Source organism: Trypanosoma theileri, assembly GCF_002087225.1.
Source record: "Trypanosoma theileri isolate Edinburgh chromosome Unknown TM35_Tth_7_V1, whole genome shotgun sequence".
In the NCBI taxonomy this organism is placed as follows: Eukaryota; Euglenozoa; class Kinetoplastea; order Trypanosomatida; family Trypanosomatidae; genus Trypanosoma; species Trypanosoma theileri.
In genome coordinates, this window is record NW_021639849.1 from 67,611 (window position 1) to 83,906 (window position 16,296).

The following is a 16,296-nucleotide window of genomic DNA, read 5'->3' on the forward strand; positions in this document are numbered from 1 at the left end:
ATATATATATATATATATATATATATATTTGCTCTTTACCTTATTGAAGGTACTCGAATTATTCACTTCTTTTTTTTATTCATTATCATGAGCCCCATTTCTATGGGCAAGAGATTGTGCGGTGTACATCTCGGCCACCTGCGCAGAAGAGGTTGCTTCATATGCCTTCTTATCCTCCCGCACACGAACAAACCGTGGGAATCGTAAAGCTATCCCCTTAGAAGAGTCAACAAGTCCGTATGCAGCAAAGTGAACAGGAGAAATTGAAAGGTCAGCTGCTTTTACCTCCCAGACGTGTGAACTCTCTAACCAAACATCTGGTTTATCATCTGCACGATAGTATCGTGGCTGTTCCTCCAAGATACACGTTTGCAGAGACTTTGTAAGGGATTCAAGCTGATCGTCTTGAAACCCGGTTCCAATCTTGCAGATGCTTTGGTACTCATCATTTTCGCCATCGTAGCAGGCAAGCAAAAAACCTCCAAAAACACCAGTTCGTTTACCCTTTCCATAATATGCCCCAATCGGTACAAGATCAAGAGTATCTGTAACATTATCCATGTAATCTTTTTTAAGCTTTAACCAGTAGTGGGAACGTTTTCCTGGTGTATAAGTTGCTTCCTCATGTAGTGTTTTAACCATAAGTCCTTCACATCCATCTTTTATCGATTTATCTAAAAAAGACTGGATATCTTCTACATTATTGCTATCAAGGTGCTCAGCAAATTGAAATTTTGCATGAATTGGTGTAAAAAAACTATATAGTAATTTACGACGTTCCTCCAATGTTTTTCCTGTTTGTGGTTCACCATTAAAATATAAAATATCAAAAGCGAATACACAAACAGGTATTGTGACACTCTCAGAAGAAACGTTTTTGCGTCCTCTATGTTGCAAAACTTGAAATGCACGCAATGCCCCACTTTCTTTATCAATAGCAACAATTTCTGCATCTATGATAAAAGATTTGACATCATGACAAGAAAAAACTTGAGGTAACATAGCTATAACATCAGGGTACTTTCCTGTATGAGTCTCTGAATTACGCGAAAAAATTTGAAAATCATTTTCTTTTAAATAATGAATTTGAGCGCGTTCACCATCATATTTGTATTCAGAAGTAAAAGTCTTTCCTTGAAACCGCTCCATTATGATATTTATTCCACTGGTTGGATGGGCAAGCTGAGGTCTTACAGGGAGGCCCGGACGAATAGATAACTCCATAATATGTGCCTTAGATATTGAAGAAGATGGAATAATTACGGGAAGCCCATGTTTAAGTAAGGCACCAACAACTATTTCAAGACTAGGTACTTCACCAAAAATACGAGTAAAGTTAACAGCACTCATATTTAAATCTCGTTGTAACTGCTCTGGAGTACGTTTCATCACTTCATCAACTCCGATATGATCAAGTGCAAATGCGTAACCAACAGCAGCGAGGGCAGAAGGTTCAGCAAGTCCCACACGCATTTTTTGTTGAAGCGCTCGAACAATAAAATTCACTTCAGGGCCAACAGCATCACGAATAAGTCTCTTCATTACATCCGCGCGACGTCGTGCTGCTTCTTTTCCACTCATAAGGGCTATCTCACGTAGAGATTGAAATACACCTACTGCAGAAAGCCGTTTAGGCTGAACAAGAGTTGATTGTTTACGCTTCTTGTTCTGAGCCACTTCAGCTAAATCACCTGTTTGCTTGTAAGCCTCTTTAGCATGTGCCTCGGGAATACCGCAGCATTCTGCGATAACCTTTACCAACAAAGCATCACCTACCCCAAGTTCAATACCTTCATGGGCTGGACCTTGCTTGTTGATGATAAGGTAAATAACGGGAACCAGGTCACTTGGACTTCGCTGAATAACTGCAAGAAATAAACGAGTCAGATGCCTTATACACTCCAGTCGTGAACTCTCTGCACTAATATCAGCAAGAGTATCGGCAACGGCAGCGTACGGCACCGTATCCTTTACTAACCCAGGTTTTGGTTGTGGCCAGACTGATTTAAAGGGGGCGTATGGATCGAGACGGTCCTTCAAAAACAACTTCGCCATGCTCGTCGGTCCAGCTGAGGTTTCTTCTAAGAGTAATTCATCGTCACTACTCACCCCATCGCAATTATCATCCTCACGTACCCGCTTCCGCCCTCCCTCGATCTTTTCAGAAGGATCAACAGGTGGTAACGTGGATTCCACCATGTGAATACCCTTTGCTACGGTCTGATAAACTCAGTAAAAAACAGAGTTTGCAAAAGAAGAAGAAGAACAAGAAAAAAAAAGAGAGACAGTTGTCGTCTTTAAAAAAAAAAAAAAAAAAATTATTATTATTCATTTATTAAAATATTCCATTACCGATAAACCGGCTGCATTTAGTCCTAGGTTCAGAATGTCGCGATGATCATTATTTGCAGAAGCTACCAAGAGGAGCTCCTCCTCACAGCTGTGTATGCGCCCAGTGTATAGAGGAAAGAAAGATAAACAGAACGCAAATATTTTTGTGAGAAATCGGAGCTCCACCGGCACACAAACACAGACAGACATCTCTCCCATACCGTTCTTTTTTTTTTGTTGTTGTTGTTGTTTTTTTTTTTTTTTATCCCTCTTTTTCTTCTCACCTTACCAAGGTCCCACGCAGAAAAATATGTATATATATCTATATATATATATATACTTATATATGACATATATATACATGTACGGAAGGTCAAGGAGCAAAAGAAAAAAAGAGCAAATCAACAAATAATAATAATAATAATAATAATAATAATAATAATAATAATAATAATAATAATAATAATAATAATAATAATAACAGTGACAATAATATGCACCATTTTTCTTCTAGTTCGCACCAATTTTCTCACTTATTTCACACTTTCTCTTCTTTTTTTTCTCTTCGCGTTAAGAGGACGACCATATCTATTCCTTTCCAATTCACACCACCTTCCTCGTTCATTTTCCATCCTTTATTGATCTCGTTCAGCCCATGAACTCAACTCCAATGAATATTAATTCATTTCATAATGGTCTTCGTTGTCCCAGTTATGCGGAAAGCATTCCCTCGTCTCCTCACCTCTAATCATTAGTAATACACAGACAACATTAGTTGTTGTGCGAAGCGCGGAGATTAGCGAAAAACAAACAAAAAAAAAAAACATAAAAAAAAAAGAAAAGAAAAACCAAAAAAAAAAAAAAAAAAACAGAGAAAATTCACCGTTGCTTCACTTCTATGTTGTCTTACCATAATTCGCCATCTGACTTATTTTTTTTTTTTCCTTTACCCACAGCTTTTTTATTTCTTTTATCGGGTTTTTCCTCCTCTCAACCACAGCTTCTGTTTCGTTCTGTTTTTTTTTTTTTTTTTCCTGCTGCTGTTGATCACGTTGTTTTATATATAAATATATTCTTTTTCTCTTTCTTTCTTTGACTCGTTTTTATTCTGGAACATTTTTTCCTTATGTTACTTTTTTTTCCCCATCATCTCACTCACGTGATGGGAAGCACCACATATAATCACTTCTCCAGTTAAGACAAATAATAATGCTCTTTAACCTCTCATCTTTCTTTACTCTGGTAAATCCTTCTCCCTCTATCTACCGCTCTCTCTATCTCTATTTCTCTATCTATATCTCTCTTTTTTCTCTCCTACAATAAAAAAAAAAAAAACGCTCGGTTTATTCTTTCCACATATATATAAATATCTATCTAATATATATATATCCGTATCCCTCACCCCCACACAATTTAAGAATTCGAACAAGCTGCGCAAAACGCAGGAAGGATAGTAGTAATGGGGTACAGAAGCTGAAAGAAAGAAAGTGAACAAGAAAAAGAAAAAGAGAAAGAGAAAGAGAGAGAGAGAGAGAGAGAGAGAAAAAAAAGAAAAAAGAGAAAAGGATATAGAAAGAGGGAAAAAAGAGGGAAAAAAGAAGAAAGAAACACAAGGAAAGCATGCCGCAGCTGCATTTTGCCCATTGAAACCCCTAGTAATAAGTTTCCCTTACACCTGTATTAATGTCGAGGTTATTCTTAACTTCCATCATCCTTTCATGGGCTTTACAAACAATAGATAGATCAATTGAGACATCTACAGAAGCAACGGATTGCAGGACGTAGAATGCAAGATCCCAGAAATAGAATAGTGTTGCGAGATCGTGAGAGAGGTAAGTACACTCTGGAAAGGCTGCCTCCACGTCAGCCAACGTACACTTTTCCTTCATTAAGATATATTGAATCAATACACCACTACCAAACTCTACAGGAGTAGAAAATGGCAGCGACCGCTGGATTTCACATACCCTGTGCAGCGGAACTTGCGTTTTTCCCTGATAAAACATCGCCATCATAATAGACTCGAGGAGGTGACGTATGGAACGAGAAATCATGCGTGAAACCATACTGAAGGCGGCAAGCTCTGCATCAATTGGACCACTCCATGGACCAGAAACATTTAATGGAATAATGGATAAAATACGGCTAGCAAGTACAACCTCAGGAGGAATATTCCGTGGGTGTATTTCTTCTTGAGTCATTCGAATCGGACTTGAGGTAATAGCACCAGTTCGAGTGAGTTCAATAAGAAGAACCGTATATTCGCTGAGTGTTGAAACGCTGCACAATTTAAGCGCACGACCAAATGCAGAGGGTTCACTTAATTGAACTTCCTCACCTCGATCGCGTGCTTCATGAGTCAAGTACCCAAGTAAATCAAGAGATTGAAGAAGAATAGCTGCGCAAGTCTCTTCCATAGTGGTGTAATAAACATCTGGAGAAGAAGTTGCCAAATGTGCATACTCCAATACATCCACAAGATGGAGGCTACTAGGTATGTTTATACCATTTAACATCCAAGAATCCAGGGAAATATCTGGGGGAGGATGAATTTTGCCTATTCGGCCTTGAGGAACATTATAACGGCGGAACCACGTCATGCGGTAATCGTTTTGGCCCAAGGTCATGACGAGTTGATAAACTGTCTGCACTCGAAGAGGAAGAACAATTTCAGCCATATCACGATACTTTACGGAATCCACAAGTGGCCAATCATCAACCACACTCCCCTGACATAATGCAGCAAGAGGACTGGGAGACAAAAGTCCAGCCGAAAGTACATAATACATGACTGGTGGAAGAGGACTTCCCAATGCTGTCCTGGGTTCACAAAGCGTTTTTCGACGTCCCTTGTATAGCCGCGACAAAGAAATGCAATGGGGAGGAGTTAATGTCAATACAGGGCATCCCAAGGCATCAAGATTTCGAATCACAGCACTTCTTAAAGAATGAGTTCGATTTCGAAGTGAAGGATCAGCTCCAGATGCGATTTCTTCACTTAGACGATGCGCATAAGAACATCCAAGAGTAAAATCATATACTCGTTGAATTTTTTTACACATTTCATCAAGGGACAAAAATTTGTGAGACACAGGTTTCATAACTCGACTCCGACTATCAATCACAATCAAGCTTCCCAAGTCGTCATCATCTATCCTCAATGAATCTAAGAGACGTGATTTACGCACCATATCGAATGTTCCCTTCATCACATTAATATTTGTAATGACGCGATCAATACCAGGGAAAGCAAGAAGTTCAAGACAACCGTACACTTCTGATACGTAACGATTCTCAGGGTGTCGAAACGCAGATAATTGAGCCCAGGCAAGATACGGAGCGCGCATGGTATTCTTAAACTCAGAACGAAATAATTTGATGATCTGATTCTCCACATCCTCCTCAACAACAAAACGGTTTGACGACTTTTTCTGGATATCTGAAGCTCGAGCTGGTGGCATATTACACAACCTGCAATTGTCTGTACCAGTGAATGCTGTTATTTCAAGTGGAACTGTATTCCTATCCCTGGTAAATTCCTCATCTGGATCTGGAGAAAAAGGAATACCATTAAAAACCAACACAGGAGTGCAGTTTTTGAGGGTTCGAAAAGTCTCACAAATCTCAGTGATTTTATTGTACACCGTAAACGGCGTTGTATATGTGTAAACGGCCATCTTTTCCCTCTCTCGCACAGCCTGGGTAATGAGGTCAATGATTTTCGTTCCGTCCACACCCAACATGACTTGGTCCAAACCATCTAGCCGCCGCAACTCCGTCATTGGGACACCTTTATCCTCAAGTTTGTTATCATTGATGTAGCGCTGCAGAAGACTCACGTCTTCTTGGCGAGGGTACATTGTTCCTAAGGACTACCTAATCCTCGAAGAAACAAAACTCCTAAAAATAAAATTTTCTTTTTGGTAGAAAGAAAAAAAAAAAAAAAAAAAAAAAAAAAAATTTAAAAAAAAAAAAAAAAAAACAGATAGATAGATAGATAGATAGACTGAAAACAAATTAAAAACAAAAAAAAAAAAAAAGCACGATCGTGTATTCCAATATTTTCGTCTGCCTAATTAGCAGACTCCCCATCTGTCACATATCGAAGCATATCCTTGTAGAATGGTTGGTAAACTTCCCAGTTAAAATCAAGCATATGATGCAGCAAAGAAGCCAAACGACGCAGGGTATCTGTTACGAGACCCAGTGGAGGAGGATCAGTTTGACCATGTGCGAGAATTGCCTCGATAAACGAAATAACCCGCTTTTCAAAAGCCAGGTAAAGTGGTCCTGTTGTGTCAGTCATCTTATCGACTGCTCCGTGAATTTGATTGATTTCACTTTCGGTTAAAGCGGTTGATACTTTTTTTTGAGTTATAGCATCATCAATAAGACTTGTCACAGATGACTTCAAATATACCAAAGTAAGTTGTTCAGAAAGTAAATGAATAAATTTGTCATGTAGTTGTTTTAAAATATCATTGACCACTCTTGAGTCAATTCCTTTTCCTCGAAGAACTGTTGATACACTTCCTGACAAGAGAAGCAATAAACTGCTTTCTTGCACTGTATTTGCAGCAAAAAACACAACTGACTTTTCAAAGTAAAAGCATTCAGTAGGGTAATCATGCCAACGATCTGCTGATTGAATACCACCACTTCGAAGCAAATCCAATAATCCGTAGAGCAAACTTCCACGAAGACATTTTTCCTGTTCGGTTAACGCTGTTACTGAGACGGCAGCAGGTGAATTTGCCCATTGTTTTACACGAATATCATTGAAATAACGCCGAATAAATGACAATGAACTCTCCCATTGATCAACATTTGCATGACATTCACTTATGAACTCTCGAATATACGAAACAGCATTCTCTCGTAATTGTTGAGTAATAAACATGAGTGAATATTGGGCAACATCTTCGTGTAGTTGGCGTATAGAAGAAAGCATGACGCGAAATGTATTAGACACCGCTGTACCAAGGTCTGGGGTACAAGTTTCAAGGTTTTTCCCTAATTCCTCTGCGAGTTTGCGGGTTTCTTCTGCTCTAGCAGAGGATCCATACTCTACAACTTTTCCCATAACGTAACGCATAAGTGCGGCAATATTTCCTGGACTTCCCATAACAGACCGACGTACAACGCGCCAATCAAGAACATCACGAAGTTCTTGTTCAGTTTGAGAGCGTAGACGCCTTGGAAGAGCATTTAAAAGTCCTTCAATAACAAGGTTTAAAAAACGAGGAATACTTTGTAAATCAGGAGGTTGTCGATTGCATTGTTCTGCAAGTAATGCGAACTGCGCTTCGTTTAATGATGATACGATTTGCTCTTGCCATGGATCTTTCTTCGGTTCAGGCACTTTTATTACTGTTTCATATGCCTTCTTCGCCCGGAACTCGAGCCGAACGTATTTCTCGCGACGAATCTGCAAAGGATCTGTTACTGGTGGTCTGGAACGTCCGTGTTCGTCCACGTACCAGTTGGGAGGGAGCGCCGGTCCCATCACGACGGGCGGGATCGGCTCCGTCTCTGAGCCGCTCGTGTTTCCCTCTGAAAGCAGCAGCATTGGGGCCGGTGGGGTGGCGAGTTGTAGACTTGCGGGTGTTTTCTGAGGGGCGGAAGCCTCCCTCTCCTTATCTTTCCCTACCTCCCTTTCATTCTCCTTCGCTTTTTCTTCTTCCTCTTCCTCCCGCTGGGCTTCTCGCATAGTGGCTTCCAGCTCATTAAGATCTTCCTGGGAAGTCAGGCGCGACAAACGATCATGAAGTAAGCCTACAAATGAACGAAGGTCCTTATTTGAAGGTGTCTTTCGGAGTTCACGTGAAGCAGCAACGTAGGCTTCCTTTGTGCCCTTCACAAGGACAGATCTACATGCACGACGGTCCGCACCCTTAAGAGAACGAAGGTCTTCCGCTGCTTTTTTGCTGTATTCTTGCCATGTAGTACCTATAGAAGAGAGAAGGGCGGCAGCGTATTGCTCATCTACTTCTTCCTGTGAACCATAAACTTTTAATTGCTCAAGAAGTTCCACCAAATGTTGGGCACATTCAGAAATAAGTCCATCCACTTCATTACTTGGTAATACAGCATAGTAATAAGCAAGTAGAAGTGCATGTGGGTTCATTGTAATACGACGTTGACTACGAAGACGTGATCTTCCATTCATGCTAGCCGTCAAATTCGGTGGCCGTACAACTATTTGTCCCGTCTTTGAACCCACAAGTCGCAATATCTCTTGTGCCACCCGTACCAAATGTCGTCGATGAGGCTTGCCTGTTTCTGGGCACATTTTCAAATCGGTATTGCCACATGATTTGCAATACCACTCGTCTGTAATAAGAATATGTTCCACCGCCTCCGCTGGTAAAGGTTGGGCCGGGTTATATTGTAATCCAGAAGCCTCAAGTTGTCTTAACAACTTTGATACCTGTTTCACGCACTCCGCCGCCGAAAGGGGGGATTTTTCTGGAATTGAAGGAAGCGACTCAGTCATTATAAAATAGGTAACGAGAAAAAAAAAAAAAACAATAGTAGCTTTGGTAATGAAAAGAGACGGTAGAAAAAAAAGAGAAAGGAAGGAAAAAAAAAAAGTTGAGAGAAGTCAGAAAAAAAAAAAAGTAATATTAACAAAAAAGACAGCAAAAAAAAAGAAGAAATAAGAAAAAAAAGAGAAATGACAGTAAAGAGTCAGAAAAATGTACTGATGACATTGAACTTCGTTTTCTCCATATAATGCCTACAATGATGCAAATGTTCCAGGGCTCAAACAAAAAAAAAAAAAAAAAAAAAAAAAAATCCTTTAAAAATAAATAAATATAAAAAAAAAAAGAACGAAGGAGAGGCCGTTTGAACAGATTGCGCATATACGACTCTCCAAATATCCGGTCTCAAAGCATTACTAGCAGCAATAAAAGTCAAGCAATTATATTATTGAAGGAGGGCTACATAAATACGAAAGGAAAATACCTTTTTTCCCCTCTTCTACTCAAGAACTACTACTTCACTAATGTGCGTGAAACCCCACGTCTTCACCTCTCCATTCCACACTTTCTTTTTTCCACCCATTCATCATTCCATACTTCTTTTTTTTTTTTCTTTCTCTTCAACTCCTGTCGATCCTGTGAGCACGTGTATTATTTCTGAGGGTGAGTTAAACAATTTAACAACCAAAACATCCACCACTACTTCTCTTATCCAGATTTCTACAAGTGAAAGATGGGCACGATCCGAAGTACAAACGTGCCTATATAAACGCAGAAACATATATACAAACACACACAGAGATACAAAAAAGAAAAAAAAAACATAATAAAAAAAAACGAAAAAAAAAAAGATTCTATACGCACAGTGAAGAGTCATCATCTCCTTAATTACTAAATGTACCCAGTGACCAGAAGCGTGCCACACCATCTGCAGAAGCGGTTATGACGATATCACCGTCCATGACAAGTCCACGTGTGAGATCTTTCCAGGCTTTTTGTTTTGCTGCCAATGGAGATGTAAACTTTCTTACATCCCACACAACGAGATCCGATCCACTGCATACGGCAATATGTCTATCATCAACTGCAACAGCAGTGATAACTTCTGACATGGTTTTTTCGTTAATCATAGAAAGACCACTTCGAACATCCCAAAGTCGAACCATCTTGTCGAAACCACCTGTCACTGCTGTATCGCCATAACTAGCTACAGCTGGAACTTTCCGTTGATGACGATCCGTTGTTTCAACCACCGTACAAGTTGCAGGATCAATTAGCGAACAAACGCCACTGCCTCCACCAATAAGAACATGCCTTCGCTGGGTGGAACGCATAGCTTGTATAGACATCCCTGATGCAATAAATGAACTGCATTGTCGATCAGAATGCAGCACACAGATAGTGGCACTCAAACCTCCAGAAAGAACGGCGCTAGAAGGATCTTCGGGGTTTGCATATGTTACTGCGAACACGTCACTTTGAAAAGAGGCTACTGATGTTGCCGCAAGATCTTGAGTTGCAAGAGAATAATTAAAAATAGAACTAGTGCCATCCTCACAGGCGGTTGCAAAATCGTACGCCGAGGCAAAAGCCACATCCCAAACACATGCCTTATGTGGACGAAATTGAATAAGAGGTAGGCCATCAACATCCAATATTAAAACATAACCCCCAGTTGTACCTACAGCGTAACGTCCATCTTTAACTTTGCAAAGAGAAATAAATTTTTCATTAGCACCAAATGTATACTTAGCAACACGAGTAATTCCTTCTCCAGCAATAGTTTCTCGATCAACTGGGGCAGTAGCACTTTGGCTTAATTCCATAAATGTATGTTTTTCTAAGGGAACAATGCTCACTTCATGAGATATTTTAACACGTCTCTTTCGATCACTCACATCCGTTTTTACGTCAACTACTGCAGGTGCTGCTCCACGAACAAGAGAAAGACCTCTTCGACTTTCGAGTAAATCACTTTCAAGTTGTACTTCACCTGTTTCAGGTCGAAGTGTACCGCGAAGTGTTATTCCACCATTGAGTAAAACTTCTGGAAAGTGTGGATGGGGTTCACACATGAGAAAAACACGTGCCTTATTGTGAATGGCTCCCTCCTCTTGCGCTTCCACGATACACTCTGCTAGCTTTCGTAAAAGCGATATAGACTTTGTTGCCTGTTCAATATAGATCCATAAACCTTTTTTAAGTGATTTCCGAAAGACATCACCTGCTTGAGCAAGACTTTGTCTTGTTTTAAGGCGTGCAACTGCATTAATATACATCACTGTACACGATGCACGCTCGGCGGTTACCGCGATTGGGTATGCCGGGTTAACTCCCTCACTCATGATGATAATGCACTTTCCTGGCCCGGCCCTCTCTGCGGCATCTGCGAGAACACTTGTGCTTTCTGGCAAGATGGCGGTGTCGTCGCTGGCGAGGCTGGCGAGCGCTGGCCCGCGCTGCTGGAATCCGCCGTCCTCGTCCTCGCAGGAGCTGAGATCGAACTCGTCGTGGCGGCCGGAGGGCTGCGGGGCGAAGACAAGCATCACATCGCTGCCGGTGGGGGCGTGGCGCCGCTGCTCCTCGTCGGCCCGGCGGACGGGGGTGCCGTTGACGGAGCTGAGGACCATCCCCCGCGCGACCCCCGCCAGCCCCGCGTAATCGCGGCTGTTCACCGTCACCACTTCGTTGTTCGGGCCGAACTGCACCCCTTCGAGGAACTCCCGCGCCGTCGCCGTGACGTAAATTGACATTAGTGATACTACTTTCTTGCTCACACGAAGAAAACGTAAAAAAAAAAAAAGATGAAAGAATAAGAAAAAAAAAAAAAGAAATCTTTCGTCACAACACGTCAGTAAACCTCTCTTTCAGCTTATTTCCGATTATCGCATTTATTTTTACCGGTATATCCAAAAATGTGCATCCCCCGAGAGAATACATACAACCAGGAAAAAAAAAAAAACAATCAAAGAACAACAACATCCTTACTCAGAGTGATGAGGAAAGCTATACTCATTATTAAAGTATAACTCAAGGTGCCAAGAAAAAGATCTAAGAGTTAAAAAAAAAAAAAAAACCACACATAACACAGATAATAAGTACAATGAGAAAAAAAAAAAGAAACAGAAATAAAAGAGTACCTCTATTATTGTTACTGTACAAATGTATCTAGAATCATTAAGAAACAACATGAAAAAAAAAACAGTCTTGGGGATAAAAACATCTCTCGTTTCTTATACTAGAGTGCACACTTATGAAATCCTCAAAGTAAATCAGAGAGCAGGCAAGAAGAGTTTTTTTTAAAAAAAAAAAAAAAACTTCAGATGGGTTCCTAGACAAAAGAAGAAGAAAAAAAAAAAAAATCCTGGTTTATAATGATCAATAAGTGCAGTTTACTCTAGTACAACGTGAATGTGGTCCTTACGATGAATTTTACATAAGACTCACAGTGAACTTTACAATAATAGAAACGCAAAAAAAAAAAAAAACCAGTCCCCTGATTTCGTGTCATGCTTGAGTTCTGCATAAATGGCACACAGAGGCAGGTGTAACCCAAATACCGCAGTAGGAGCATTTAACCTTTGGTGTTTTCTGTGGAGGAGCAGCCAGGGGTGATGTTTCCTCGTCTTTCCATGACTGAGATGCCGCTTCTGTTACTGCTGCTTCTGCTCCTGTAAAGGACACATAAGACAATACGCGAGAGGAGATCATCGAAGCCACATGATGTGGACGCGGTGCTGGAATCGTGTCACCGCACAAAGTACAGGTTCCCCCTTTTTTTCCCCAAACACCACAAGTCGAACACTTCCTCTTCGTGTGCGATTGGGCATCGTACGAAGAAACACTACGAAAGCAGTGATTATGGGCAGTGGGGTAATTAGAACTGGTTCGATAGGACATGGTTATCAAAAGAAACGTCACCGTATTTTTACTATTATTGTTAAGAAACAACCTGTCTACTATGAACAAATAGAAAAAGAAAGAAAACATAATCCATTACAAGTAAAAAAAAAAGCATAATGCAAGAGATGAAACAAAAAAAAAGAAAAGAAACATCACCACCATGACTCAATACTCAATTATCAAAGTGGGAATCAAAAAGCGCGTATGCATTTAGTCTGTGAGCCTCATTCTTCTTTTTGTTTTCATTTTGTTCTTTTTTTTTGTTTTCATTTTGTTCTTTTCCTTTTTTTTTTTATGTTTTTTTTTTTTTTTTTTGCTTCTCAAAGAGTTGGAACAAACAAAAAAAAAAAATTTATGAGATTCAATCATCCTCTCTCTTTAGTTAAGCTGCCTAGTCATAAAGCTTAAATTCAGATTCTGTTCTCACTGCACTGCGGCCCACAACTCGTGATTGGCTCGAAGAAGACCTTCAAGATGTGCCCCATTCGGTCCACGTAAAGCCTGTTGAACCCGTTCACGAAAGTAGACATGCGGCTGCTTCACGGATGCACAGACATCAATTGGGGGACGTACAGCACCCTGCAGTGGACAAAAGATATTTGTAAAACCAGAATCGTCAACATATTGTTTCAAATCCCCCATTGTATGTGCCTTTGGAGTGAAACTCGTCACATCATCATTTTCCACAGCGCCATGAATCATTTTAAGGCAAGTTACAACACAGCTAGTCCATACTTCGCTATTTTGTTGAAGTTCCTCACATTCTCCCAGTAAGCATGACAACGCCACCACACACACTTTACGCTCCAATGGTCCCAAAATCTTCTGAACATTAGGAAGCCATACTCGCTGAAGAAGCATCCAGAATAGTCCATTTTGAATAAGGTTTATCCTTGTTACAACATCATTAGCACCATGAACAACTACCACAATGGATAAGAAAATAATGAGAATACGCACATACTTTGGTGTTCTAGATGTTTGTAATCTCTGAAACAATGCTTGATATACAGAACCCATAAAAGGTTCAATAATATCTTTTGGATAGGCTATAACCATTGAAGTAAGAATATTAAATCCTTCATGATCGTAATTTTTATATTGAAGAAGTGCTCGAAATATCATCAGAGTTTTTTCAGTGAGTCCCTTACTGTGAACATATCGAGGATAGTGTTCTATAAAAGACACTAAAAGTCGAACGACAGCAGGAATATTTCCCTTTTGCTGATACATATCAGGAACAAGTAATGGTTCCAATAAAGCCTGATAATGCGCCGGAGGATCTGGAGATCCACCGCTACGTGTATCAAGAAGTTGTGCCATTATTTGTAATGTGTACGGTACATACTCCAATACATCATTCTGTAAAATAAAAATCATGGGTTCCCATAATGCACCCTCAATAGCAGCGGCATCTTCAGGACGCAATTGAATGCATTTTGATATAACCTCAAACATACAGTGACTAAAAAGAGGATTTGAAGGATTTTTGGCATTCGATTGAACAACAGGAGCTATACAAGTAATAATATCACCAACAAAAGGTTTTACAGAATGACTGCAGTTTTGGCTTACCCGTAAAAGACACTGCATTGTATAAGCACAGGGTCGTTTATCTTGTTGAAGTCGCATACAAAGGTGTTGTAAGAGTGGAGCAACTTTATCACCCATATTTGCATCCGAAATAATAAGTTCTTGCTGACCAGGACGACGAACAGTTAGAATACGCTCTACAGCATGGGCTGCATATGCATGTACTACTTCATCTGGGCATCGAATCCATGAAGTTAAAAGTGCTACAACATCTGGAATTATCTGTGGATCAATATGTGCTCGAAATGTCGCTACAAAACGTATACAATCAGCTTTAATAATAAAAGGACTCTGTGATGAAACATCTGAAGAAAGTTCAGTAAGAATATTATGTCTCAAAAAGGATTCAAATGGTACTAAACCACTTAACTGTTGACTTGCCCCTCTCTGGGTGTTAGCGTACTGACCTTCTAACGCAAGAGCAGATACCAAATAAATTGATAAATCTTTTGCTTTCCAATCTCCAGATGCAACAGCTGTCATAAGATGTTGTAATTGAGCCGTAAAAAGTGGACCAGATTTATCAGGAAAAGAAACCATTAAAGAACGAACAAGTTCTCCTGCTTCACGTCTTCGAGTGTGTAAATCACTACCTTCAATGTCTCTTTGAATATACTCATCTGATTCCCTCTCATATAATTCAATATCTTCTGTTTGCAGTGCTAGATTTGGTAAAATTACTTGTACCACAAGGTTTTCAAGTACCTCTGTATTGTCAAATACAGTACGCATGGAACCTCGGCAAGCAGCTGAAAGAAGGTTTATTCCTTGAATGACGACATCATCCATTGCACTGCTTCTACTAGATGGTGAAGCAATAGTGTTCCAGACAACATTCATAAAACCACCTGCATGCTTCTCAAAGTCTTCATCAAAGCGCAAAAGGAAATGTGTCACACAAGCCATTACAGCAGACTTCAATTCAATTAAAACCATATCATCCGTAACAGGACTACTGAATTGAAGGCATCGCATAAGAACATCCACAAATTTATTTAGATTCCAAATAAACTCATCACCAAGGTCTAAAGTAGTCATATCACGAAGACACTCTACAGCTGAAGTGAGTCCTTGACATGCTGCCTTAAATGATGAGTTACACTTTTCCATTTCGCCCAAAAGATATTCCATCGATAAGAGTAGAGGAGACGTTAGGGTAGTATAAATGATGCGAAGGTCTTCTGCCAGCTTTTCTGAAAGATCTGTCTGAGATCGATAGCGTCCTAGAATACTGTGAGCCGTTGAAAGTGCAGCGCTCTGTATCGCCACATCCTTCTCATTCATCAATGACTGAACAATACGGTCTAGAGCATTTGGCCACTTTTCCGGAAAATCTATTTCAGCTATCATAGTTATAGCCTCTGCGAGGTTTCGTTGAACGTTTGGGGGAGCGCGAAGCATAAGGAGAGTAATAGTATCACGTACGACTGCCTTGTCATTTTCTGTGATACAATGTTCTGCTGTTGCAGCGTCCCAACATGTTTTAACTGTATTTTTAAAAACAATGGAGCAGAAAGATGATGCAGGACCAGAGGCAACAGCTACATTAAGAAGTAACAAGACGAATCCAGTCTGCTTATCAACACTATTTTGGAATTCCTTAATCTCATGTTCTGCCTTCTCTCTATCGCTGTTGTTCATGGAAACTGCGTCAGACGCCAATTTAACTAGGCGCTGCGCCAATACTGGATCATTTGGGTCTATCGCATGCATAGTCCTGCTTCTTCCTTTCTCCTTTCTTTTCTTATAAAAAAAAAAAAAAATTTACTCTATCCTTCCCAGAATTATTTCTCTTTTATTACGAATTCTTTTTTTTTTTTTATTACTGCTATTTTTTACCTTTCAATAACAAATCAATTTATACAAGTGAAGATCAATAATGAAAAAATAATAATATACATATACATATATATAGATATAGATATAGATATACCAAGACAAGTCAGAACATCCCACATGGTAACAGCAAAAATACCTCTTTCTT

At 39.9% G+C, this 16,296-nt stretch overlaps 6 protein-coding genes across 6 annotated transcripts; all 6 read right to left on the minus strand.

Moving 5' to 3' along the window:
• Window positions 1-75: 75 nt before the first annotated feature.
• TM35_000071340 (putative DNA ligase I) lies at window positions 76-2,199 on the minus strand (the record flags this gene model as incomplete). The annotated part of the gene is made up of 1 exon (XM_029023580.1): window positions 76-2,199. The coding sequence occupies one exon, from the start codon at window positions 2,197-2,199 to the stop codon at window positions 76-78; it is 2,124 nt and encodes a 707-aa protein (XP_028884776.1).
• Window positions 2,200-3,983: 1,784 nt separating this feature from the next.
• TM35_000071350 (viral life cyclerelated protein) lies at window positions 3,984-6,191 on the minus strand (the record flags this gene model as incomplete). Its single annotated transcript, XM_029023581.1, has 1 exon — window positions 3,984-6,191. The coding sequence occupies one exon, from the start codon at window positions 6,189-6,191 to the stop codon at window positions 3,984-3,986; it is 2,208 nt and encodes a 735-aa protein (XP_028884777.1).
• A 212-nt stretch (window positions 6,192-6,403) lies between these two features.
• Window positions 6,404-8,827, minus strand: TM35_000071360 (uncharacterized protein; the record flags this gene model as incomplete). The annotated part of the gene is made up of 1 exon (XM_029023582.1): window positions 6,404-8,827. One exon carries the CDS (start codon window positions 8,825-8,827, stop codon window positions 6,404-6,406), a length of 2,424 nt encoding a protein of 807 aa, XP_028884778.1.
• Window positions 8,828-9,700: 873 nt separating this feature from the next.
• Window positions 9,701-11,569, minus strand: TM35_000071370 (uncharacterized protein; the record flags this gene model as incomplete). Its single annotated transcript, XM_029023583.1, has 1 exon — window positions 9,701-11,569. One exon carries the CDS (start codon window positions 11,567-11,569, stop codon window positions 9,701-9,703), a length of 1,869 nt encoding a protein of 622 aa, XP_028884779.1.
• Window positions 11,570-12,323: 754 nt separating this feature from the next.
• TM35_000071380 (uncharacterized protein) lies at window positions 12,324-12,716 on the minus strand (the record flags this gene model as incomplete). The annotated part of the gene is made up of 1 exon (XM_029023584.1): window positions 12,324-12,716. One exon carries the CDS (start codon window positions 12,714-12,716, stop codon window positions 12,324-12,326), a length of 393 nt encoding a protein of 130 aa, XP_028884780.1.
• Window positions 12,717-13,142: 426 nt separating this feature from the next.
• On the minus strand, window positions 13,143-16,025 carry TM35_000071390 (putative CAS/CSE/importin domain protein; the record flags this gene model as incomplete). The annotated part of the gene is made up of 1 exon (XM_029023585.1): window positions 13,143-16,025. One exon carries the CDS (start codon window positions 16,023-16,025, stop codon window positions 13,143-13,145), a length of 2,883 nt encoding a protein of 960 aa, XP_028884781.1.
• Between the last annotated feature and the right edge of the window lie 271 nt (window positions 16,026-16,296).